The 27,217-nt window shown below is 33.6% G+C and overlaps 1 protein-coding gene across 4 annotated transcripts in view; it reads left to right on the top strand.

Moving 5' to 3' along the window:
* CENPK (centromere protein K) overlaps positions 1-27,217 on the top strand; it is a 60,461-nt gene that overhangs the window by 13,703 nt on the left and 19,541 nt on the right. For 3 of the 4 annotated variants that reach the window (XM_067730819.1, XM_067730818.1, XM_067730820.1), the window contains 7 exons: positions 2,596-2,668; positions 7,601-7,647; positions 18,160-18,242; positions 18,337-18,435; positions 18,769-18,895; positions 23,026-23,079; positions 25,689-27,142. In XM_067730819.1, the coding sequence (XP_067586920.1) occupies positions 2,596-2,668; positions 7,601-7,647; positions 18,160-18,242; positions 18,337-18,435; positions 18,769-18,895; positions 23,026-23,079; positions 25,689-25,847 (642 nt within the window). In that variant the 3' untranslated portion in view covers positions 25,848-27,142. Of the gene's footprint in view, positions 1-2,595; positions 2,669-7,600; positions 7,648-18,159; positions 18,243-18,336; positions 18,436-18,768; positions 18,896-23,025; positions 23,080-25,688; positions 27,143-27,217 lie in introns of those variants that run through there. The other variant, XM_067730822.1, reaches the window with a different exon arrangement.

Below are 27,217 nucleotides of genomic sequence, written 5' to 3'. Positions count from 1 at the left end.
ATAATTCCAATGAAAGTTCTCCAAAACTAGTGGGAGCATGTCAAAAGACATTGGAACCAATTGAAGGCACTTGGCTGTCCAAATTTAGTATCATGTGAGCATTAAAAGAAATAATGGCTTCAATTGATTATAATGATGTGAAAACATAAAAACCTGTGAGCATAATAATACTCAGTAATAAATGAGAATGAGAGAAAAAGAGGAAAAAACTAATTTGTCACTTTTAGAAGTGCCTATTACACCAGATCTCTAAAAATTGGTGATAAAAAAATTAAGCCATCTTTTGTAAAAAGCTTTTTATCCATCAATAAATAAATAGTGTTCTTTTATACAGGGTAAAACTGAATGTTTTATTTGGAAAAATATTGTACAGTAAATAAATAATTATATGGTTTCCTTGGGAAATGTGGTTCTTATGTTGTAGAAATTGAGACCTACTGAATCAGAGTCACTAGGGATGAAGTCTGTAAGTTTCCTGAATGATTTTCAGGTAGTAAGCCAAACACTTGGTTTTGAGGGAAGTGCTTATGTAGTTGTAAATAATCAGTATCCTGAGATAGTCAATAATAGCATTATCTAAAGAATCCACAAAATGTCTTTTCCTATTTTGTTAGAGATCCCTAATATTCCTCCCAGGTTTGATGATTCTCTAGGAACATTCACAGTACTCATAGTCATACTCATGGCCGGGATTTATTGCACTGAAATGATACAGAGTAAAATCAGCAAAGGGAAAAGAAGCATGGGTTGAAGTTCAGAGGAAACCAGGCACAAGCTTTCAGGAGCCTCTCCCAGTGGAGTCACACAAGACGTGCTTAATTACCCCAATGAGTTGTGACAATGAGTGTGAAATGTTGTCTACCAGGGAACCTCATTAGAGACTCAGAGCCCAGAGTTTTTTGTGGGGGATAGTCACATAGGCACCCCTTGCCTAGCAGTTATCAAAATACCAGACTCTCAGGAGGAAAGCAGGTGTTTAGCATAAATTGTATTTTCTCACACTTTAGGCACAGAGAGCCACTCTTGTGAGTTAGGTTGGTGGGAACCTTCTGAAGCCAGATGCCAGCCAAGGGCCAACCTTCCAAGCAGGCCTTTAAGCATAATTTCAGGCTTGCTTTGTTAACTCTTTTTGACATATCTGTTAACTTCAAAACTTCAATATTAAAACTCAATCCATTTTCCAAAGTAAGAAGTTAGATATTTAAATGAGAAAATGGCAGGATTTCTCAAATATGTGTGTTTAAATCACTTTAGAAATACTACTGCTATTTTTTTTCAGAAAGGGTTTAATTTTATATCAGTATCAAATAATTTGGGTGTTTGCTTTAGCTGGGCTTTAGAAGGTAAGAGCTGAGTTTCATCAGTATAGTATGAGGTTAAATTACAGTTTTTTAATAGGTTCAAAAATAAGTATCAGTAATTTTATATATTTCAATCTAATATGTTCAGGAAAAGTGATATAGATACCTTATCATTATGATAGTTTTGCCTAGTTTAAATAGTACTTTTTAAGTATTTGTTATCCTTTTCCAGTAATAATAATAATAATAATTAACATTTATAAATCACTGTATAGTTCACAAAAAACTTTTTTACATTCTTATTTAATTATCTCTAAGAAAATAATGTTAAACTCTTTTTTGGTAAAAATTTTAATACCTGTAAATGCATTTTTATATAATTATATAAATCTTTCAAAGAGACTAGGGTTTTTTTCTCTGACTGTTCAACAGCCAGTGTTATGATCCAGAGCAGGGTCTTTGAGCTCCCCACTCTGCATCATAAAAATTTGTTAAAAAAGAGTACTTGGTGTCCTTTTAGTATAAATATTACAGGAATACCTATTGCATTTTTGAAATGTGAATTTTTGATCTGTTTGTCTATGTATAAAAATTATATAGAGGAGATAAAAAATGTTCTGAAATTTAAGCATGCATAAGTTTTAATTTTATGGTCTAATCAGGCAACAGATTTATCACACAGATTTATAATTATCAAATTTACAATGATTGGAATCACCTAATATTAGAAACATTTATCCTAATTTATTTTTGGCTAAAGGGGTACACAGTTTACAAACTATTGTGTAGTAAAACTGGTTTTTATATGTGATTTGTGGAACCAGTCTCATTTTATAATTGTCTTTATATATGTATTGATATTTAAACTTACTTTTAACTGCTCAGCTAAACATACTTGCAATTTTTCTGAAAGTGCATAGAAAGGAAAAAAAAAGCATATTTAAAGCAAATTTGTTTAAAAAATGTTGGCAAGAAATAACATTCTTTTTTTAAAAGAATATTAATTTAGGGAATAAACTTAATGTACTTAGGTTTTTTTAGGTTGAATGGTGAAGTTAGAATTGATCATTTTTAATACTGTATTGCTGGTGTAATGGCAACTTATAAGCCATTTAAAGGAAAATTCTGTTAGGAGTGATAATTTTTTATAGTTTTGATTGCTATTGTGTTAACCATTTATGTTAGGAACTTGTGTTAAAGTATTAAGACTGTCTACGCTTTCATCTATGAATAAATATGAATATTCCACAAGAAATGACTTTGTTTTATTCTCTTGTTCTTTTTTTTTAAATAGCTGTCATTATTAATTATTCAAGTGAAATGTTTGACTGCTGAACTCAGTCAATGGCAGAAAGAAACTCCTGAAAGTAAGATTCTTATTTTTAGGCTTATATTTTTGTAAACAAATTAATGGTGAATTAATTTAATGTTCACAAGAAGAATTCAAGGTCCATTTACCCTCTTGAAATTGCCTAATAATTTCCATTGCTATTAGGAAGTCACGTTATTTTTCTTTTTTTACACACATTATTTCATACTTCATTATTATAGATGAACATATCTGCCTCACATTAGAATATAGTAATCTTGATTATGGAGATTTTATTATAGCCATCATTGTATCCTCATAGACACTTTTTTTTTTTTTTTTTTTTTTTGTGGTACGCGGGCCCCTCACTGCTGTGGCCTCTCCCGTTGCGGAGCACAGGCTCCGAACGCGCAGGCTCAGTGGCCATGGCTCACAGGCCCAGCCGCTCCGCAGCATGTGAGATCTTGCCAGACTGGGGCACGAACCCGTGTCCACTGCATCAGCAGGCGGAGACACTGTTTTACATGCTCAGTAGAAACTGTAAATTGTTTCTTAATGAATGAAACTTACTTAGTGGAAGAGAGAAATTATTTTAGATACTTACTTACATAAGGGCCACATAGATTTTATGTTGCCTTTTGACTTGTCCAACTGAGGCCAACTATATTTTTGCCTTTGGTTGAGCAATAGAAAATGGCTTAAAAGGGACTTCCCTGCTGGTCCAGTAGTTAAGACGCCACTCTCCCAATGCAGGGGTCCCAGGTTCAATCTCTAGTCAGGGAACTAGATCCCGCATGCTGCAACTAAAGATCCTGAATGCCTCATCTAAAGATCCTGCATCCTGCTATGAAGATCCTGCATGCCACAACTAATACCCAGTGCAGCCAAATAAATTTAAAAAAAAAAAAAAAAGCCTTAAAAATCTGTAATTATAATACCCAACTAGGAGATATTTTTCTATTATTAAAGCCTACATTCCTTTATGTGGTATGTATGTCTGTATTTGGTCTTATATATGGATTGTACCCTCTTTTTTCATTTACGTCTCCCTTCTGCTTTCTCTTGCCCCTCTGTCCTGTTTCTTTTAGGTCCCCCCCATCCCTTCTTAGTTTACTCTCCATTCTCTATCCCAGTTATTGGGATTCTTTTCTCCTCATTCTCTTCCCAATTTTATCTGCATTCTTGTTTTAAACTACTATATTCATGCCAATGTCCACCATTGTTTTGTGTCTTCACTACCACCTAGTAGTCTTTTTTTTTTTTTTTGGCTGCATTGGGTCTTCGTTGCTGCATGTGGGCTTTCTCTAGTTGCAGTGAGCGGGGGCTACTCTTTGTTGCAGTGTGCTGGCTTTTCATTGCGGTGGCTTCTCTTTTTGCCGAGCTCAGGCTCTAGGTGCACAGGCTTCAGTAGTTGCAGCATGCAGGCTCAGTAGTTGTGGTGCACGGGCTTAGTTGCTCTGTGGCATGTGGGATCTTCCTGGACCAGAGCTCGAACCCGTGTCCCCTGCATTGGCAGGCGGATTCTTAACCACTGCACCACCAGCGAAGTCCTCACCTTGTAGTTTTTTTAATTTTGGCACATCAGATAGGTATGTGTATACAATTTTTATTTTAATTTGCATTCAACTGTTTTTCTTATTGCCTCCTCTAGCATTATATTGGGCATCTCAGAGACTGCTCATACTCTGCTATTAAAATGTTGGTGTTCTCCAGTTGACTGTGTTCAGCGATTTTTGCTTCTTACTCTATATGCTATTTCAACATTATATTTTCTGCTTCTGTTTTTATGGATTATATCTGTATTAATGACTTCTATATTAGTTTGCTAGTGCTGCCATAACAAAGTAGCATGACTGAGTTGCTTAAACAACAGAAGATTTTTTTTTCCTTCACAATTCTGGAGGCTAGAAGTCCAAGATCAAGGTGTTGGCAGGGTTGGTTTCTTCTGAGGCCTCTCTCCTTGCCTAATAGATTATCATCTTTCTGGGTCTTCACATGGTTACCTGTCTGTGTTCTAATCTCTTTGTATAAGAATGCCATTCATAATGGAGTAAGGCCCATCCCGATGACCTTGTTTTAACTTAATTACCTCTTTAAAGATCCAGCCCCAATATAGTCACATTTTGAGGTACTGGAGATTAAGGCGTCAAAATCTGATTTTGGGTGGGGTGGGAGAGGGTGGGGGGATAGGGAGAGGACACACAATTTCCACAACAACTTTCAAGTCTGTATATCCAAACCAGACTTCTCTGTAATATCACACTTATATATCTTTCTACCTTCTAGACTTCTTTTCCAAATTATTCTACAGATGCCTCAGATTCATGAACTGATTGCCATTCCCTGACACATTGAATGGAATCTATTTGATCAGCTACAAATTTAAGAGTCCTTTTAGATTCTTCTAGATTTTCCCATTTCACATATAGCTGGTCATTAAATATTGAGCCCTACTGCCACAGATTTACTTTAGGCCTTTATCATCAATCCACTAGTTTTATTAAAATAGACTTTTTACCTCTTGATCAAGAATTTTTTTTATTAATTTTAGAAATTTTCAAACTTAATGAAAAGTTGAAAGTCCAGCTTCATTCTTTTGCATGTGTATTATCTAGTTTTCCCAGCACCATTTGTTGAGAAAACTGTTCTCTCCCCCATTGAACTGTCCTGACACCATTGTCAAAAATCAATTGATGGTGTGGGGGGGAGGTGGGGTGGGAGTGTGATGAGTTGGGAGATTGGGATTGACATATATACACTAATATGTATAAAATGGATAACTAATAAGAACCTGCTGTATAAAAAAATAAATTCAAAAAAAATCAATTGATCATACAGTGAGAATTTTTTAAAATATTTATTTAATTTATTTTTTTGTCTGTGTCGGGTCTTTGTTGTGGTGCACGAGCTTCTCTCTAGTTGTGGCCTATGGGTTTTCTCTCTCTAGTTGTGGCGTGCGGGCTCCAGGGCACATGGGCTCTGTAGTTGTGGCGCACGGGCTCCAGAGCATGTGGGCTCTGTAGTTTGAGGCACGTGGGCCCTCTCGTTGGGGCGCTCTAGCTCAGTAGTTGTGGCGTGCTGGCTTAGTTGCCCCGCGACATGTGGGATCTTCCCGGACCAGGGCTCGAACCTGCATCCCCTGCACTGTAAGGCAGATTCTTTACCACTGGACCACCAGGGAAGTCCCCACAGTGAGGATTTTTATTTCTGGGCTCTCTATTCTATTGGTCTATATCTCTGTCTCTATGCCAGTAGCACACTGTTTTGATTATTGTAGCTTTGTAGTAAGTTTTGAAATTAGGAAGTGTGAGACCCCCAAATTTGTTCTTTTTCAAGATTGTTTTGGCTATTTGGAGTCCCTTGAGATTCCATGTGAATTTTAGGATGGATTTTTCTATTTCTACAAAAACATCATTGGGATTTTGATAGAGATTACATTGAATCTGTAGATTGCTTTGGGTGTTATTGGCATCTTAATAACATTAAGTTTTAACACTTCTTGAACACCGGATGTTTTTTTCTTTTCATTGGTGTGTCTTTAATTTCTTTCAGCAACATTTTGTAGTTTTCAGCGTATAAGTTCTTTGCTTCCTAAATTAAATTTGTTCTTGAGTATTTTATTCTTTTTGATGCTATATGTCAGGGAATTTAAAATTTTTATTTTTCTTATTTTCATAATCTTTTACGTACAAACCTTGTACTGCCAGCACTGAACACACTGACCTGTTGGTCAAATACCCACCTTGCTTAAGGTTGTGAATCCTGTACACTGCCACACTGGAAAGAATTAAAATCTTTATATTCTTAGAGCCTGTCATATTGTATCTGTTGAAATGATTGTTTTAGCATTGAAGTGCTACTTTTGGCCACACTTGCCAAGAGGGAGATTTTTGAACTTTATGTTTTTAGAATCCTTTTCATTGTATAGCCATCCTAGGGCTACCTATAATTAGTTCTAATACAGGGCCTATGAAGTACATAGCTCTTTTCTATTAAAAAACCCTCTAGAATGGCAAATAGCTTAGAAAGTTTCAGTAGCATATCATTTGAGAAATTTAAATAGCACTTCATTAGGAAAGATAAACTTTTCTTAGTATGAGTTGAACTTTTCTAAGTATAAGGGATTTGATTTTGCTATGTAAATTAATTAAGGAATATTAATTTATACTCATTAGACTGGCAAAAATTTTAGAAGATTTTATAGTATCTTTTGCTGTTTCTTGTTCATTGCTTCTAGAAAAATTAAAAGAATCTAGCATCCTGTTTTAAAATTCAAAATACACATTTCCTTCTATGAAATTCACTTTCTGAGAATCTATCCCACAGGAATGAGAGCACCAATATATAAAGACATAAATAAAAGAATGCTTCCTGTGTCATTGTTTTTTGAGGCTAAAAACTAGACACAAAGTCAATGCTGAATCAGTAGTGAAATCCCTGAACACATTTGGTGTATTTACCCTGCAGAGTATTATACAATGATTTAAAATTATGAATTAGACTTACACCAAATGAATATACAGGATTTCCATGGGGATTTTTTTGGGTGAAAATAAGAATAATATGTATGATATTATCTCATTCTTGTAAAACCAGCAATAAGAAAATTAATAACACTTGCATGTATATGTACAAATATGTACGAATATGTGTATATGTATGCATAGAATCATGTAACCACAGAAATATTTAAGGAACACACTGTAGATTATTAATTTTGTTTTTGATGGATTAGGAAAATAAAATGAGAAGAGAAAAAGGCACTGAAAACAAAAGGCATAAATATCACATTTGTCTAAAATGATATATAAGTTGGCTATATAAGATGTTAAATTAAAAAATTTCATAAAAACTGTACACATCTCATAAAAAGTTCTGTAATATATAAATGGAAAGGGAAAGGGGTATCTCAGAAACCATAAAATCAAATTCTTGATTTTTGAGACTTAACTAAGCATATGTATAATTTTGGTTTATTTTGTTCCTGTAGTGATTCCACTGAATGAAGAAGTTCTGGTAACATTAGGAAAAGAAGAGGTAAGTTACTGAATTTATAGTAATCCAAAATAACTTATAACTAGAAGTGTTTTGGATAAGCTCATGCCATAACGAGTAAGATGAAACCACTTTAAAATTGTATTAATTACGTTTTATTGAACAGGATATTTTAGATGATTTGAATTTTGAATTAAATATGTAAACCTTACTCTTGTACTTAATTTTTAGTTGATTAAACTCTTCATAATCAAAGTGAAAAGGTTAAACATAGCTAAATGATCATACATGTATATCTTTCCCCAAAACTTAACATAAATGTCAATAAAGATTTTTTTAAAGTGTCAGTTTATTAGATCAAAGTATAGGAGAGAAGATAGAGGCAAAGAAGAATTTTAAACAAGGTTGTAGAGCATGGAAATAGAAAAGTATCTGTGTTCCAAGAGACAGAAGTAATGATAACAAGAGAGATTATCTGCCCTACAGAACTGAAGAGAAAGGCTTTGAATTTGAAGGAACCTTGTACTTCAAAATTCAGGGTTCAAGTGTGGAGCTAAAAACAAGGAGATTTTTTTTAAAGTAAGAACAGACTACTAGAACTTCTCCCTCTCTCTTTTGCAATCAAGAGACTAACTTTTACCCACACACCTAAAAACTGGAGGTATATGGAGTGGAGACATTAAACTATTGAGGCTTTGGACTCAGCACACCAAGTTGGGTCTTTAGTAGGGGTAGTGTGAGGTCAAAAGTCAAAGTTCAAGTTAACATTTTTATACTGTGTGGTGAAGTACCAGCTTCTTCCCTTGATCTATCTCCAGGGGTCCTACAGTATGGTATAAAAGTAGCTTCAGACTGGAGCTAAAATAATCTCTGGAAAATCTAAATGGCCTGAGAAAAAAGGTCTGTAAGTATTAATATATGGGGGATCCCAGTGAAAAGCAGGATGGCCATCCATCAAAAAGCCATTTATAAACAAAGTTTGTTTTTGAGCTTTAAATGAGAATACCAACTTTTATTCAACATAGTGTTGGAGGTCCTAGCCACAGCCATCAGACAAGAAAAAGAAATAGAAGGAATCCAAATTAGAAAGGAAGAACTAAAACTGTCACTGTTTGCAGATGACATGATCCTATACATAGAAAATCCTAAAGATACTACCAGAAAACTACTAGCACTCATCAATGAATTTGGTTAAGTTTTAGGATACAAAATTAATATACAGAAATATGTTGCATTTCTATACAATAACAATGAACTATCAGAAAGAGAAATTAAGGAAACAGTTCCATTTACCATTGCATCAAAAAGAATAAGGTAAGCTAGGAATAAAGCCACCTAAGGAGGTAAAAGACCTGTAATCAGAAAACTGGAAGACACTGATGAAAGTAACTGAAGGTGACACAAACAGATTAAAAGATGTACCATGTTCTTAGATTGGAAGAATTAATATTGTTAAAATGACCATAATTTCCCAAGGCAATCTACAGATTCAGTGCAATCCGTATCAAAATACCAATGGCATTTTTCACAGAACTAGAACAAAAAAATCTTAAAATTTGTATGGAAACATAAAAGATGCCCAATAGCCAAAACAATCTTGAGAAAGAATGGAGCTGGAGGAATCATGCTCCCTGACTTCAGACTATGCAGCAAAGCTACAGTAATCAAAACAGTTTGGTCCTGGCACAAAAACAGACACATAGCTCAATAGAACAGAATAGAGAGCCCAGAAATAAACCCACACACTTACGGTCAATAAATCTACAACAAAGGAGGCAAGAATTTACAATGGAGAAAAGACAGTCTGTTCAATAAGTGATGCTGGGAAAACTGGACAGCTACATGTAAAAGAAGGAAATTAGAACATTCGCTAACACCATATACAAAAACTAAAGATGGATTAAAGACATAAGTGTAAGACCAGAAACCATAAATTCCCTAGGAGAAAACTTAGGCAGAGCACTCTTTGACATAAATCATAGCAATATGTTTTTAGATTTGTCTCCTCAAACAAAGGAAGTAAAACAAAAATATACAAATGGGACCTTATTAAACTTAAAATCTTTTGCACAGCGAAGGAGCCATCAACAAAATGAAAAGACAACGTACTGAATGGGAGAAAACATTTGCAAATGCTATGACTGATAAGGGGTTAATATCCAACATATATAAATGACTCGCAGCTCAACATCAAAAAAACAAACAAGCTGGGACTTCCCAGGCAGTCCAGTGGTTAAGACTCCATGCTTCCACTGCAGGGGGCATGCATTCAATCTCTGGTTAAGGAACTAAGATCCTGCATGCCATGTGGTGTGGCCCCCACAAAACAAAACAAAACAAAACAAAACAAAAAAACAAGCCAATTAAAAACTGGGCAGAAGTCCTGAATAGACATTTTTCCAAAGGGGACATGCAGATGACCAATAGGCATGTGAAAAGATTCTCAGTATCGCTAATCATCAGGGAAATGCAAGTCAAAACCACAGTGAGGTAACACCTCACACCTGTCAGAATGACTGTTGTCAAAAAGAACACAAATAACAAGTGTTGGTGAGGATGCGGAGAAAAGGGAACCCTCATACACTGTTGAGAATGTAAATTGGTGCAGCCTCTGTGGAAAACAGTACGGAGTTTTCTCCAAAAACTAAAAATAGAACTGCCATATTACCCATCAGTCCCTCTGCTGGGTATATATCCAAAAAAAAAAAAAAAAAACACTAATTCAAAAAGATACATGCACCTCATTGTTCATAGCGGCATTATTTACAGTTGCCAAGATATGGAAGCAACCTAAGTGTCCATCAACAGATGAATGGATAAAGAAAATGTGGTGTATATATGTAATGGAATACTACTGAAGCATAAAAAAATGCAGTTTTGCTATTTACAGCCTCATGGATGGACTTGAAGAGCATTATGCTAAGTGAAAGAAGTCAGGCAGAGAAAGACAAATACTGTATGATATCACTTATATGTGGAATCTAAAAAAGTACAGCAAACTAGCGAATATCACAAAAAAGCAGACTCACAGATAAAGAGAACAAACTAGTGGTTACCAGTGGGGAGAGGGCAGCGGAGAGGGGCAATATAGGGGTAGGGAATTAAGAGATACAAACTATTAGGTATAAAATAATCTACAACGTTATATTATACAACAGAGGGAATATAGTCAATATTTTATAATAACTATAAATGAAGTATAACCTTTAAAAAATAAAACTAAATAAAAAATACAAAAAACTAGTGAATATAACAAAAAAGAAACAGACTCAGAGATATAGTCAACAAACTAGCAGTTATCAGTGGGGAGAGGGAAAGTGGAAGGGCAATATAGGGGTAGGGGATTATGAGGTACAAACTGTTATGTATAAAATAAGCTATAAGGGGACTTCCCTGGCAGTCCTGTGGTTAAGACTCTGCACTTCCACTGCAGAGGGACGTAGGTTCGATCCCTGATTGGGGAACTAGGATCCTGCATGTAGTGCGATGCGGTGGGGGGCAGGGGGGGGAAGCTATAAGGATATATTGTACAACATAGGGAATGTAGTCGATATTTTATAATAATTATAAATAGAACATAATCTTTAAAAATTGTGAATCACTATATTTTACACCTGTAACATACGGTATTGTATGTCATCTATACTTCAATTAAAAGAAAATGTTGACAGACTCTAGGTCCATCCACCTCATTACAAATCTTTTTATGGCTGAGTAATATTCCATTGTATATATGTGCCACATCTTCCTTATCCATTCATCCGATGATGGACACTAAGGTTGTTTCCAGCTCCGGGCTATTGTAAATAGAGCTGCAATGAACATTTTGGTACATGACTCTTTTTGAATTATGGTTTTCTCAGGGTATATGCCCAGTAGTGGGATTGCTGGGTCATATGGTTAGTTCTATTTGTAGTTTTTTAAGGAACCTCCATACTGTTCTCCATAGTGGCTGTACCAATTCACATTCCCACTAGCAGTGCAAGAGTGTTCCCTTTTCTCCACACCCTCTCCAGCATTTATTGTTTCTAGATTTTTTGATGATGGCCATTCTGACTGTTGTGAGATGATATCTCATTGTAGTTTTGATTTGCATTTCTCTAATGATTAATGATGTTGAGCATTCTTTCATGTGTTTGTTGGGAGTCTGTATATCTTCTTTGGAGAAATGTCTATTTAGGTCTTCCACCCATTTTTGGATTGGGTTGTTTGTTTTTTGTTATTGAGCTGCATGAGCTGCTTATAAATTTTGGAGATTAATCCTTTGTCAGTTGCTTCATTTGCAAATATTTTCTCCCATTCTGAGGGTTGTCTTTTGGTCTTGTTTATAGTTTCCTTTGCTGTGCAAAAGCTTTGAAGTTTCATTAGGTCCCATTTGTTTATTTTTGTTTTTATTTCCATTTCTCTAGGAGGTGGGTCAAAAAGGATCTTGCTGTGATTTATGTCACAGAGTGTTCTGCCTATGTTTTCCTCTAAGAGTTTGATAGTTTCTGACCTTACATTGAGGTCTTTAATCCATTTTGAGCTTATTTTTGTGTATGGTGTTAGGGAGTGATCTAATCTCATACTTTTACATGTACCTGTCCAGTTTTCCCAGCACCACTTATTGAAGAGGCTGTCCTTTCTGAAGTAAGTCAGAAAGAGAAAGACAAAAACTGTATGCTAACACATATATATGGAATTTAAGAAGAAAAAAAAAATGTCATGAAGAACCTAGGGGTAAGACAAGAATAAAGACACAGACCTACTAGAGAATGGACTTGAGGATATGGGGAGGGGGAAGGGTAAGCTGTGACAAAGCGAGAGAGTGGCATGGACATATATACACTACCAAACGTAAAATAGATAGCTAGTGAGAAGCATAGTGGGAAGCAGCCGCATAGCACAGGGAGATCAGCTTGGTGCTTTGTGACCACCTGGAGGGGTGGGATAGGGACGGTGGGAGGGAGGGAGACGCAAGAGGGAAGAGATATGGGAACATATGTATATGTATAACTGATTCACTTTGTTATAAAGCAGAAACTAACACACCATTGTAAAGCAATTATACTCCAATAAAGATGTAAAGAAAGAAATGAACTTTAAAAAAATTAAAATAAATGGTTTTGGACTTACAAAAAAAAAAAAAGAAAAGAAAATGTTGAATGGCCAGCCTATGATCATTGACATTTGTGAAATGCCTCCAAATGGAAAGGTGGAAACCCAAAACAATTTATGAAGGTGAATCTTAAGAAAATAGAGGCAATTCAGGGAACAAAGAGAATTTAATAAAATAATATCTTCCTAATTTGATTAACTCTACTTTATCAAGTTTTATTTTAAGGCAGCAGTCCCCAACCTTTTTGGCACCAGGGACCAGTTTCGTGGAAGACAATTTTTCCACAGACCGGGGTTGGGGGTGGGATGGTAATGTGAGCATTGGGGAGCAATGGAGGGTGGCAGTGAAGGAAGCTTCACTTGCTCACCCACTGCTCACCTCCTGCTGTGCAGTTCCTCTCCGCGGCCCAGGGATTGGGGACCCCTGTTTTAAGGTCTGTACTCAAATATAAGAAATACTTGCCCAACTTAAGGTCACAAAGAGTTTCTTTCATTTTTTTTTTTAGAAATTTTAATATTTTAGGTTTCATATTTAGATCTATGATCCATTTTAGAATAACGTTTGCATGTGGAATGAGTTACTGATAAAAGTTCTTTTTTCTTTCACGTGGATACTAATTATTCTAGCACAAATTGTTGAATAAACTATCTTTTTCTTTTGAATTTCCTTTGCATATGTGTTGAAAATTAATTGATCATATATGTGTGGATCTATTTCTAGACTCTCCATTTGTTCTCCATCCTATGTGGTGGATATATCTTTTCCTTTGTTCTGTATTTCTGTCTTTAGGCCAATACTGTGTTGGTTTGTTTACTGAAGCTTTGTAATGTCTTGAAATTAAGTAGTATGAGTTCTCTAACTTTGTTTTTACCAAAATTGTTTCATATTTTCATATAAATTAGAGTTGGCTTGTCATTCTATCCCATAAAGAAGCTTACTGGAATTTTGACTGAGATTGCCCTGAATCTATAGTTCAAATTGAGGAGAAGAGACATATTGAGTCTCAGTCCAGATCCATGAGCACTATATGGTCTCTGCATTTATTTAGGCCTCCGTTTATTTGTTATTTACAAAATTTATCTCACTAATGTTTTGTAATTCACTATATCAACAGACTAAAAAAGAAAAAAAGCATTTTATCATTTCAATAAATTCAGAAAGAATTAAGTGACAAAATTCCATATTAATTCATGATTCAAAAAAAGACTTTATAAATTGTGATAGAAGTGTGCAAGCCATGAGGGACTTCCCTGTCATTCCAGTGGTTAAGACTCTGCACTTCCACTGCAGGGGGCACAGGTTCGATCCCTGGTCGGGGAACTAAGATTCTGCGTGCCGCAAGGTGCGTGCAAAAAAAAAAGAAAAAAGATGTGTGCAGGTCTTATATATGTTTGTCAGATTCATCCCTTTAGTATTTCATATTTTTGGTGCTATTAAAATGGTATTCTTTTTTAAAATTTCAATTATTTATTGCTGGTACATTCAAATACAATTAATATTTATATGTCAATCTTGTATCTAGTGAGCATGATAAACTCCTTTATTCTAGTAGCTTTTTTGTAGATTATGTAGAATTTTCTTTTATATTTAATTAATTAATGTATTTATTAATTTTTTAATTTATTTGGCCGCATGGGGTCTTTAGTTGTGGCAGGCAAACTCTAGTTGCGGCATACTTGTGGGATCTAGACCAGGGATCGAACCCGGGACCCCTGTGTTGGGAGCACAGAGTCTTCACCACTGGAACACCAGGGAAGTCCTCTGTAAGATTTTCTACATAGCTAGTCATGTCATCTGAGAACAAAGGCAGTTTTACTTGTTTCTTTCCATCTGGATGCTTTTTATCTCTTTTTCTTGGCTTATTGTACTGTCCTAGAATATTTAGTAATGTATTGAATAAAAGTGGGGAAAATGAACATTTTTGCCTTGTTCCTGATCTTAGTGGATAGCATTCACTCTTTGACCATTAAGTGTGATGTTAGCAGTAGGTTTTTCATAGATGCCATTAATAAAGTTGAGAAAATTACCTTTTATTAGAATTTATGAAGAATTTCTCAAATCATGAATTAATATTGAATTTTGTCACTTATTTCTTTTTTTTTTTTAAAGAAAACATTTTTAATCTTACAGTACAGTACCTTGAAAAGTACAGTAGTACAGTACAACATCTGGCATACAGGGGCTGACATCCAGTGAACAGGCAAGAAGAGTTACTGACTGGAGGAGGGGAAGGAGGTGGGAGATGGTAGAGCTGAAGGATCGTCAGAAATAGGAGACGGAGGGCAGCTGCAATTTCACTCATGACTGACATTGATGGAACGCATGTTCTCATCTTTGAAAGTTTGCAGCTTGAAGGTTCATACGTAGGGGACTTACTGTAATCAGTTTATGTCGTGTCCTCGGGCTATGTCATTTTTTTTTTTTGACATCTTTATTGGGGTATAATTGCTTTACAATGGTGTGTTAGTTTCTGCTTTATAACAAAGTGAATCAGTTGTACATATACATATATTCCCATATCTCTTGCCTCTTGCGTTTCCCTCCCTCCCACCGTCCCTATCCCACCCCTCTAGGTGCTCACAAAGCACCGAGCTGATCTCCCTGTGCTATGCGGCTGCTTCCCACTAGCTATCTACCTTACGTTTGGTAGTGTATATATGCCCATGCCTCTCTCTCGCTTTGTCACAGCTCCCCCTTCCCCCTCCCCATATCCTCAAGTCCATTCTCTAGTAGGTCTGTGTCTTTATTCCTTGTCACTTATTTCTAAATTCACTGATTTCAACTATTAACTTGATTCCTAAGATAAACCCCACATTGCTATAATGTATTAATCTTTTTTATTTATTGATGGATTTAATTTGCTAAAATTTTATTAAGAGTTTTGTGTCTATGTTTTTGAGAGATATTGGTCTGTGGTTTTCGTTTTTGGTGACATCTTTTTCAGGCTTTGGTATCAGGGTAATACTAAGCTCATAGAATGATTTCAGAAGTATTCTCTCTTCAAAAGAGCTTGTATGGAATCAGTATTATTTATTCCTTAAATGTTTCTTAGAATTTATAGGTGAAGTTGTCTGAGGTTAGAAATTTTTTGGTGGGAAAATGTTAAACTATATATTCAGTTTCTTTATGGCTAGTCAGGTTATCTTTCTCTGAATGAACCTTGGTAGTTTGTGACTTTGAAAGAGTTTGTCTCATCTAGTTTGTCAAATTTATTGACAGAAAATTGTTCATAGTATTCCTCCATTACTATTTTAATGTTTGTAGCAGCGCCCCCTCTCTTATTCCTGATGTTGGTAATTTGTGTTCTTTTTTTCTCCTTTAATTAGTCTGGGTAATTGATCTTCTCAAAGAATTAGCTTTGGGTTTCATTGATTTTTCCCTATTTTTCTTTTTGTTTTTCTATTTCATTGATTTAAAACTTTTACCATTATATTTTGTTCAGCTTACCTTTGGTTTTATTTGCTCTTTTTCTAGTTTCTTGTGGTGGAAGCTAAGGTCATTAATTTGAGAGCTTTCTTTTTTCTAATACAGGCTTTTAATGGTGTAAATTTTTATCTGAGTACTTCTTTTGCTTTATTCCAGAAAATTTAACCTTTTCATTTTCAGACAGTTCATAGTAATTTCTTATTTTCCTGCTGATTGCATCTTTGACCCATGGATTATTTAGAAGTGTGTTTTTAGTATCCAAATATTTGCACATTTTTCCAGGTACCTTTCTATGATTGATTATTTTTTTTGAACTTTTTAAAAGTTTTATTGGTACAGTTATTATAGTGAATTGCAATTTATATACTGAACTATTTTTTTCTTTTCTTTTTTTTTAAGTATGGGCTCTGACACTTTTTATTTTTATTTGTGAAATCTCAGGCAAGTTACCTAGCTCTTTTTTTTTCATACATCTTTATTGGAGTATAATTGCTTCACAATGTTGTATTTGTTAGTTTCTGCCTTACAACAAAGTGAATCAGTTGTATGCACACACATATCCCCATATTCCCTCCCTCTTGAGCCTCCCTTCCACCCTCTCTATCCCACTCCTCTAGGTGGTCAAAGAGCACCAAGCTGATCTCCCCGTGCTATGCAGCAGCTTCCCACCAGCCATCCATTTTACATTTGGTAGTGTACGTGTGTCAATGCAACTCTCTCACTACATCCCAGCCTCCCCTTTCCCTCTGTGTCCTCAAGTCCATTCTCAATGTCTGCATCTTTATTCCTGCCCTACCACTAGGTTCATCATTTTTCTAGATTCTATATATATATGCATTAGCATACGGTATTAGTTTTTCTCTTTCTGACTTACTTCACTGTGTGTGACAGACTCTAGGTGCATCCACCTCACTACAAATAACTTGATTAGTAATTTAACTTAATTCCATTATTGGATCATAGTTAATGTAATATCATTATGGTTGCATTAAAATGTACATATTTGATTTTTCTTTCGTATTTGTCCTACATTTTCTCTGTTCCTATTCTCCTCTCTTCCCACTTTCTTGGATTAATTGTGTATTTTTCAAAATAAATGCATTTTATTTACATTATTAGCTTATTAGGTATATCTCTTCATTTTTTTTTCATGGTTGCTCTAGGGTTTATAATATACAATTTTATATTATTACAGATTTAGAATTATAAGAAGCTAATGGAAACGCTTAATATCAGGAGAATGGAACACTAGCTAATGTGTTCTAGAAACAAAAGGATACTAGAAAAAGTTTAGCTTATTGTAATCCCCTATAGCCACACAGTCTTCTTATATGTTCCTCAGATACCTCATACTTCTGCCTCAGGGCCTTTGTACGTAAAATTCCCTTTGCCTAGAACATTCTTTTGCTAGATGGTGACATGACTTATCTTTTGCTGTCTTTCTCTGTTGCTAAACTGTTAGTTAACCTGATCAGAAAGGTCTTTCCATATCATACTACCTACCTAAAAGAGCCATCCCTGCTCCTCATTTCTATACTCTCGTTTTGACCTATTTTTACTTTATGGTATTTATCCCTTTCTGGAGTTACAAGTTTGTTTCTTTGTTTGGATTCGCCTCTTTGTTCTGTTCATCTTTGCATCCCTGACTCCTTCATCAATGCCTGGTGGTCAACAACTGATCAATAAGTATTTGTTGAATGAGTGATATTCATTTGTGTCTGTTTTGTATAGTCTCCTTAGAAAAGAGACCTAATCTGCCTGGTTACTGAAAATTCACCATTAAATTGCCTTTCAGTATGAAATTAGAAATTATTGCTCAAAACCCCTTATATTTTTTAATTTAACAATGAAATATTACAAAGAACTTAGTACCTGCTGTATAATTTCCCTTTTAAAGATTTTTTGCTAGGCTTTTTTTTGCTGTTGATTTCTGAATATATATCCTAGTATGTAAATTTCACTCTCATTCAGAAATATCACTATTTACAGGAGTAAAGACTAAGCAATTAATTTTAATTATTTTGTTCTAGTTCCAAAAATTGAGGCATGATCTTGAATTGGCACTATCTACTATTCAGTCAAAGAATGAAAAGTTAAAGGAAGACTTAGAAAGGTATATTTGTATTATAATTACTACTAATCATTGATATATATTGAATTGGCATTATGTTTTATTTGAATACTGTTTTGTTTTTCCATGTTTAAAGGGAGCAAAAATGGTTGGATGAACAGCAACAGATATTGGAATCTCTTAATGTACTACACAATGATTTGAAACAGCAGGTTGTGACATTTTCTGAATCAAGGTATTGATTTTGTGTTCTAGGTTTTCATAATAGGAAAAATTATTTCCTTTTTTATGTTATATGAAATACATAGATGAAAAGAAGGTAAATTTTACCAGAAATTGTGAGTCTTACCCTGACTTTTGCCAATTGTTAAGTTACCTAATCTTTTATGAATAATTTGACTTTTAGTTTTCCTACATGTTAAATAGAGACTATTTATCTCATAAAGCTAGTTATTTTGAGCTATGAAGTTTGAACAAAGTTTTTGATTAATTTTATGAGTAACCAGTTATATATACTTAAGTATTTTATCAGCAAATTAATTCTCTTAAATTTAAAAAAATCTTTTAGAATCTTTAATGAGCTGAAAACGAAAATGCGTGATATAAAAGAATATAAGGAGAAACTCTTGGTTACCTTGGGTGAATTTCTAGAAGACCATTTTCCTCTGCCTGATAGAAATGTTAAAAAGAAAAAGGTAAGTTTTAGAGAAGACATTCATGTAGATATTCACATATGAAATTGTTTTAGATAGGTTCACAGGTAAATTTTCTGATAAATTTTTATGTTAAATATACACTTCAAAGACATACACAAATAGGTACATGCACAGAAATATTCCATCATCACATTATAATAATTAAAAATTAGAAGCAACCTAGTTATGTAATAAAATAAGATTAAATACATTTTTTTACATTGTATTCATATTGATGGAAAAATGCAGCTTTTAAAAATGTATTGAACACTATCAAAAGAGTTTATGAAATCTCACAAATTATTGATTGTTAGAAGATAAAACACAGATGATTAAATTGTGTGAGTCTAATTTGTACCAAAGAACGTAATAGTGCTTATGCCTGGGGCTAAGATTGTAGGTAAGATTTGTTTTTGTTTTCATTGTTTTTCAAATTTTCTATGATAAACATATGTAACTTTTAAAATCAGAAGGTACCTGTAGTTAAGGTAAGTTATTGACTATTTTAATAACAGTTATGATGGAATAAACCTTTTTCACAAAAGCAAATATTTCATCGAGTGACAGAAGGTTGGGAACAAGCACTTTAATTCCTTTTTTAAAAATAGTATAGGTATAGGGCTTCCCTGGTGGCGCAGTGGTTGAGAGTCTGCCTGCCGATGCAGTGGACACGGGTTCGTACCCCAGTCCGGGAAGATCCCACATGCTGTGGAGCAGCTGGGCCCGTGAGCTATGGCCGCTGAGCCTGTGCATCCGGAGCCTGTGCTCCGCAACGGGAGAGGCCACAACAGTGAGAGGCCCACGTACCGCAAAAAAAAAAAAAAAAATAGTATAGGTATAAATAAATAGAACTTGTGGAAGTGGAATAGGCATTGAAACTGGGACCAGAACAATCTTTCTAAAAATAAACATATTTAACAATTTATTTAATCATGTATTTTAAAATATACATATTTAAATCATTTTTCAACATAAAACTTTTGATGCCTCCCTCTGGGATGAAGTCTATAAACTCCGTAGAGGAATGAATTTATATTCTGGACTTTGTCTATCTCTTTAGCCTCCTTTTCAGCCATTCTTTATTCATCTCTTGCATGAGTCCATTCAACAATAGTACTACAGTTCCAACAGATATGCAATGACCTGTCACTTTTTTGTGCCTTACACATTCTATTCCCTCTGGTTATGAAACAATTCCTATCTGGTGAAAATAGTAAATTCTTTCTTAAAGCAACTCAAACATCATCTTTTGTGTGATGCATTGAATGAAGTTTTGGTGTCATTTTATTAGCATTTATTACATGATTTTGTAGTAACCATTTATTTCTCTTTCTCTGTTGACCCACCACGCTCTGTGAGCTCCTTGGTTTGTTTAATTCATCTTTGTGTCTGTACTGTCTTGCATACCTATTGTAGTACCTTCTGAGTTCATATTTCTTGCATGACTGTGAGCATACTAGGAAAAGGAGAAAAAAGTTTGTTTTCTTATAATCTGCGTTTATTTATTCTTCCCTGTCTTCTTTGTAATTATCAGTAGGCTTTACATTTGTTATGGACAATTTCTCCCATTCTGTCCATTGTTATTTATGCCCCTTAGTCATTTGTGAAATTGTTAACGGCCTTCTGTTAATGATTTCAGTAAATTCATGATCCCTTACCTCTTAATGATCATAATCTTAAAATAACTTAATGATTTATTTTCTGATTCCAGTCTTTTTTTCAACTTTTTTTTTTTTAACCTATTAAGGTTCTCCACTATTAGAACCAGAGGTTTGAGACACTCCTAAACAAAAGCATTGATTACCAGAAGCCACCATGAGTTTATTCAGTCATATTGGATAAGCTCACTTTTTTTAAATGAAGTATATGAACTGTTGATACATATTACAAACTGATAGGTTACTCTCTCTCCCTCTCTCTCTCTCTCTCTCTGTCAAGCAATAATAATGGATGTATCAGTGGGCTCAAGCTGCCATAGCAAAATACCAAAGAATAGGTGGCTTAAACAAAATAAATTTATTTTGTCATAGTTTTGGAGGCCAAATTCCAAGATCAAGGTGCCATCAGAGTTTTATTTAAAATAAATAAATTGTGTTATTTATTTTAACTTTGGTAGTTTCATTGCATTTATATTCTGTTCTGATACCATCATTCATGTATACATTTAGTCTTTATTGTACATTATGTTGGATTCAATCCTCATCATCTTTTACCATTCATTTTTGAGTTTTTAAGTTTAATCCATTGTTTGATATGATGGGTTTGTTTGACAAGTAATTTGTTCAAGAAGAATTCGTGGGTGTTTTATTTTTTGAATTCTTAAATGCTGAACATATTTTGCTGTATACTTAAACGCTTATCTTAGGCAGAGATTTTAGAAGTCACAAGACTTGGTAAGGGGTTTCTCCATTCTTCTCAGATTGAATGTGCTGTGGAGAAGTCTGAGGCCAGCCTGTAGATGTCTTGCTGCTTCTGACTATTTGCCTGAAGGATTCTTTATCTCTGAACTTCAGTAACTTAACAGGAATATGTCACAATGTTGATCATTCAATATCAGTTTTGCTTTGAAGATGATGCATTGTTTCCAGGGGCAGATTTAGGTCACATTGCATTTCATGGCAATTTTATTTTATTATATTTTACATTGTTTATCATATCCTTATGTTGAAACTTTTTTTTTTGTTTTCTTTCATTATATTTTTCTTCTGCATTTTCTTTGATTGTCTCAAACCTTTATATTTTAATCTGTGCCTTGCTGCTTATTTCTTTAATATATTTGTATTTCTATAAAACCTTAGGAGGACTCCATTGCTAATCTTTGATTATTGTCAGGAAGGTACTAGATGTCACAATAGTAGGAGACCTTGTAGTTAATTGAATGTCTGAACTCAAAAGCTGCTGATTAGCTTTAGTATTATCCTAGAAGATTTCCCTTAGAACCTTATCCTATGGAACATTTTTAACAGTAATTTGGATAAAGAGGTAGAGGACATAGTCATCAAAGTTTACAAATGATATGAAATTGAGAGAGGACTAGATAGTAAACTTATTGGATGACAGAATTAGAACTGTATTTTTTAACTGGCCAAGATAAAATAGGACGGTCCAAATAAAATAGGACGATATTTAGTGGAGGTACATAGAATATCTTTCTTGAGTTTAAAACATTGAAGAACGAAGGAGACATATCTTAGCTATATACAATGAAGGAAACTTTTGGCACTTTAGATGATAGTGTTCTCAGATAGAGGTCAGCAGGGCAGAATAGATGTCCAAAAGCTAATGCAATCTTAAACTTATTGAATAGAATTCCAGCTTCTACACGTATGGAAGTGAGTCTTCCATTTCATCTTCGGTTTTCTAATCACAGCTATATCATTGTGGAGACTGGATTTTTTCAAAAAGGTAAATTAGAACACATTTAGAGAACAACCATGCTATTGAGAGGCTGCAAGTCTATGAGAAATAATTGAAGAAACTCATGATGATTAATATGGAGAAGGCAGGGAGCTCATAATAGCTGTCTTCAGATATTTGAGAACTCTAGGGTGGAATTGGAATGAGATTTATTCTCTGTCATTCCAAGAAAAAAAGAACTAGTGAGTTGAGTTAATATTAGGAACTGTCAAGAACTATAGAAAGATGAACAAACCTCCCTGGGAAGCAAGTTTCCTGTCCCGAAGCTGTATCAATACAGTCTGGAATGTCATTTGTTTGGGATATTTTGATTGGGAAGGTTCAAACATTAGATTTTCATTTATATGAATATATATAATATGTGTAATATAATTTATCCATTTATATAAATTTATAATTTATCTCCATATTTAGAGATAGGTAGATAGATAGATAGGTGGATACTCTGAATTGTATCTTCTAGTAATTGCAGAAGATTTCCCTGTCTAAGAGGTTGTTCCAACTATTTTTGTGAACCTTACTGTTTAGTACAGCAGGTTGTTTTCTTTCAGAATGCTTTTTAAATCATCTCATTATAAATGTTTGGTTTTAGTATATCTTGTACCACTGCAATTGAGGAATATTAATTTTTGAAATTTTGTAATAAATACAGTGTAATATTCTGCCATTAGAATTGAAATGTTAATTCTTTGTTATTCACACTTCTCTCAAAGAAAAACATTCAAGAATCAACTGCACAGCTGATAACACTGCATGAAATGTTAGAGGTAAGTGTTTTGTGTAGTTGTTTTGTCTTGAAGATATCTCTTCACTAGTGATTTGTGAACAATTATACATAGGCTTGAAAAAGAAAAAAATGCTGCTTTAGTTCTTAAGGTATACACCAAACTTTATTATATATATTAATTTATCTTAGTATAAAATTAGTTTCTATGTAGTAAGAAAATATTATTTTTTAGAAGAAGATGAAACTGAAGTCTTACTCTTAATCGTGTTCCCGATTATTACTTTAAGAAAAATTTTATGATGTTGTTTAGTATCTACACAGTAAAAGCCTATGCTGTTACATTGATGTAATCTTTAGTTGGCCAGTCTGTATTCTATCTAAAATACACAATTGAGTTTAAGGATTCTTTCCACAAAGTTGCAGAACTTCATTCACAGATTTTCCTTAAATAACATCAGTTTCTTTTTTCATAATGTAAGGACTCATTACACCTTTTTCTGCCTGACATTTGCTTTTTATTTTATTTACAAATATCTCTGACCTTTAAAAAAAAGAAGTTTTTGAACTTCAGCCAAATTACCGACTATATTAAATACTTAAATCTTTATATGATGACCTATTGCAGATTGGGTGGAGAGGAAGGTAGTCTATGAAGAGCTATTTAACAATTAATGTGATTTTTTAAAGTCATTGGTAAGTTTAGAATAAAGTGATTTCAGAAAACTTGTTTCACATTGTAATTTTATGCATTGGATGCTAAAGTCTCTATGTATCTAGCTAAATGGTTTTGGTGCCTCAGGATATCTTAATATAGAATATTATTACTTTGGAAAGCAAAATACAATTATTTTTTAGATTGTGATTAGAATCTTTTAACATATTCCTATTTAGTCCAGTTTATACCGAAACTACTGTTTCTCATGGATGACTTGACTTTTTTTAAATAAAAGTTGTTATATATGTGGCAAATATTGACAGTTGTTAACTGGGAAATACATGTGTAATTTTTGAATAGCGCACTATGAGATACCATGTAAAACTTAGATTTAGAAACTATTTTTGTCTCCAAGGCTTGTATTATCAATAATAAATATAAACAGAATTTAAACTGCAGTTCAGTGAAGAATAAACCAATATACATGTTCATGTTAAAGTAGAATTTTTAGCATTTAATTATTTCTGGCATCTATTAGAAGTTTGATTAATATAACTGAAGTTAGAAATGAAAAGAAAAATTTTAAATTATATTAAAATAAGCAGTTGCTCTAAAATGGGAATAATATTTAATTATTTTATTATCATACCTAAAAGAAATGAGACCAAGAGCTTTTTTCTCCAGGATGTGGTTCTGAAGTAGCTAAAGTTAGGGAGTTCCCTGGTGGCCCGGTGGTTATGATTCTGAGCTTTCACTGCCACGGCCCACATTCAATCCCTGGTTGAGGAACTGAGATCCCACAAGCCACATGTTGCAGCTAAAAAAAAAAAAGAAATAGCTAAAGTTAATGGCAGATGAAATTATTTCAAGAATTGAGATGTAAAAAAAAAAAAAAGAATTGAAATGTTGATATTATTATGAAATGTGATTGAGATGAGAGCTTTATAGTTTTGATTTTATTTCTATGGTACTTTATATTTGTATAAATTGTATTTTTCCTTTTCTGTGTTTCTTAATATAATATATTTAAAGCTTTGGCTTGGCAATTCAGAGATACGGAGTCTAATCCATGATCTGTTACTAATTATGTGCCCCTTGAGGAATCTTTTAACCCTTCTGGATTCTGGTTTTGTAATTTGTAAAGGCACTGTGTGGGAGCTGAGGAGGTAGAGTAATAATTGATACATATTTAACATTTATCAGTATGTTTCATAAAACATTAGTGTTTGAAGAATTTTAAATGTGTGTTTCTTAAAAAAACTTTTTTAATGCCAGTGGATCTGGGATATACAGGTGATTCTGAGTGCACATTGGCAGTCTTTCTCCAGCTTATATAACCATAGAACCCTGTTTCTCCACACTAAGAGCATCCTTAGGGAGACCAATTCCATGGAATGTAGTTTGGGAAATGTTAGTCTTATATAATTTACTGCAGATACTCAAAACGTCCCAATTTGTGGTTGTAACCCCTCAATATCCCTAGTGAAGAAATCAAAGATATTTAAGATAATTTGAAGGAAATGATGATGATAGAATTGTTGTTTCAAAGATTTATCAGATGAATAGGTGTTTTTTGGGGGAAGAGTAGCATTGGTGATTTCTCTTTCCCCCAAATATTAAGATATGTATGCTGTTTTTGAACTTTTTGAGTATTTAAGTTTTTTATTTTTAAGAAATGGTTATAACCAATCTTGTAACATAAGCAAATTATTAATCCTAAGAGAAGTGAGAGAATTGTAAGTGCCTTTTAACTAGTTTTTAGGAATTTTAAAAGTTAAGGTGCAAAGATTCATTTTAAAGCTATTTCCATTCACTAATGTTTGTTTTTTTAAAAAAGAAAATCAACTATTTAAGTTAATACATAGAAATTATGATATAAACAATTAAAGAGAAAAGACATTAACATTCCTTGGTAAGAAACTTCATTAATGTTTTATTATAGCTGTATCAATTTTTTTCCAAGTAAGGTATATTTTGAATGATTTTTTTTCTAGATTCTTTTAAATAGATTATTTGATGTTCCACATGACCCATATGTCAAAATTAGTGATTCTTTTTGGCCACCTTATATTGAGCTGCTCCTGCGTAATGGAATTGCCTTGAGACATCCAGAAGATCCAACCCGAATAAGATTAGAAGCCTTCCATCAGTAAAAAGGTGGTCTTTTTTTCACACGTACTTAAAGAATCTTGTCATTCAAGGATAATGGAAACACTGAGAATTACTTGGATAAGGAACATTATTTGCAAATCAAAGCACATAGTCCATCTTCCTTTTGTGCTTAAAATGACTCATGCTGCCATCCACTATTCATTTAAAAATGGTCCTTTCGCAGTCAGTCATTGCTTTGGTATTTTCAACTGGGTGGACAAGAATGCAAGTGAAAAATATTCTAGACTTAATTATTACAAAACTTTAAATATACCTTACTTCTGCAATATTCTTTGGAAAATTCGTTGTTAATTTATGATATTGATAATGTAATATTTTTCTTTTAAAATTTATGACAGTTTCTTTTATGCATTTGATTTCCATTTGGTGCTTACATCATTTAAATTTACAAATTGTAATGGAAAGGCCATTTAATTTGCAGGAGGTTTAAAAATTGACTTAGTATCTTAATGTAGAAGGAAGCATAATTTAAAAGCATTTAGTAAATCTGTTCCATGTATAATGCCATATTCTAGATTTGTTAAAAATTTGAATGTTAAAAAAACTAATGGATAAAGGTAGCATGAAAACTATATTTTAATGTGTATTATATTATAAGTGATGATATATATTAAATCATTCTTGATTCTGTTAATTATTACTAACAATACTGTGTTCATAAAATTTTGTTAATCCTCTGTGACTTTCCTGTAAATAAAATTCTCATTTAAAAACTCTAGCTTTTTTGGGGATGTGGCATGATATTTTAATAAACTAAATAGACTTTTTCATAGGTAGATAAATGATGATATTATAGAACTACATATAAGCTAAGCTAGAGAATTCCAAATACTTTTTGTATCATTAGTTTTCTAAGACGACTTAGTGTATACTTTTATTTTTGAAAATGCTTTCTACTGCATTATAGTATCCAAGTTTCTTGTTTACCTTAAATACTTCATCTTTTTTAAAGTAGGCAAAAACTATTCCAAGTATACCATGTTCCATTTATAGAAAATACAAATACTGTTATATTTTAGAAAATGTGTAAGTTCTTTTATGGGAAGATGACATACAAAAGTACCTTCCTAGAATACTCTAGTTGGGAGTCAAAGGATTGAGCAACTTATTATTCCTCAGTTACTGGAGAAAGGAAAAATGGTGCTAGCAGTATAAGTCTGACAATAATTCTGTCTGACAAGAGCAGATAATACTGTTGTCTGTGAACTTCTCTGTGTTGCAAATTACAGTAAGAAATAGATAAAGGCAATAAACAACTTGATGATTTATTTGGCAAGTCTTGATTTCACATACATCTATTGGTTTGAATCTTTTTACTGTAGCATCTTGTGTAAAGTTTTAAAGAAAACTG

The sequence above is a fragment of the Pseudorca crassidens genome, chromosome 3 (genome assembly GCF_039906515.1).
Source record: "Pseudorca crassidens isolate mPseCra1 chromosome 3, mPseCra1.hap1, whole genome shotgun sequence".
In the NCBI taxonomy this organism is placed as follows: domain Eukaryota; kingdom Metazoa; phylum Chordata; class Mammalia; order Artiodactyla; family Delphinidae; genus Pseudorca; species Pseudorca crassidens.
This window is presented reverse-complemented; position numbering and strand designations above follow the sequence as displayed.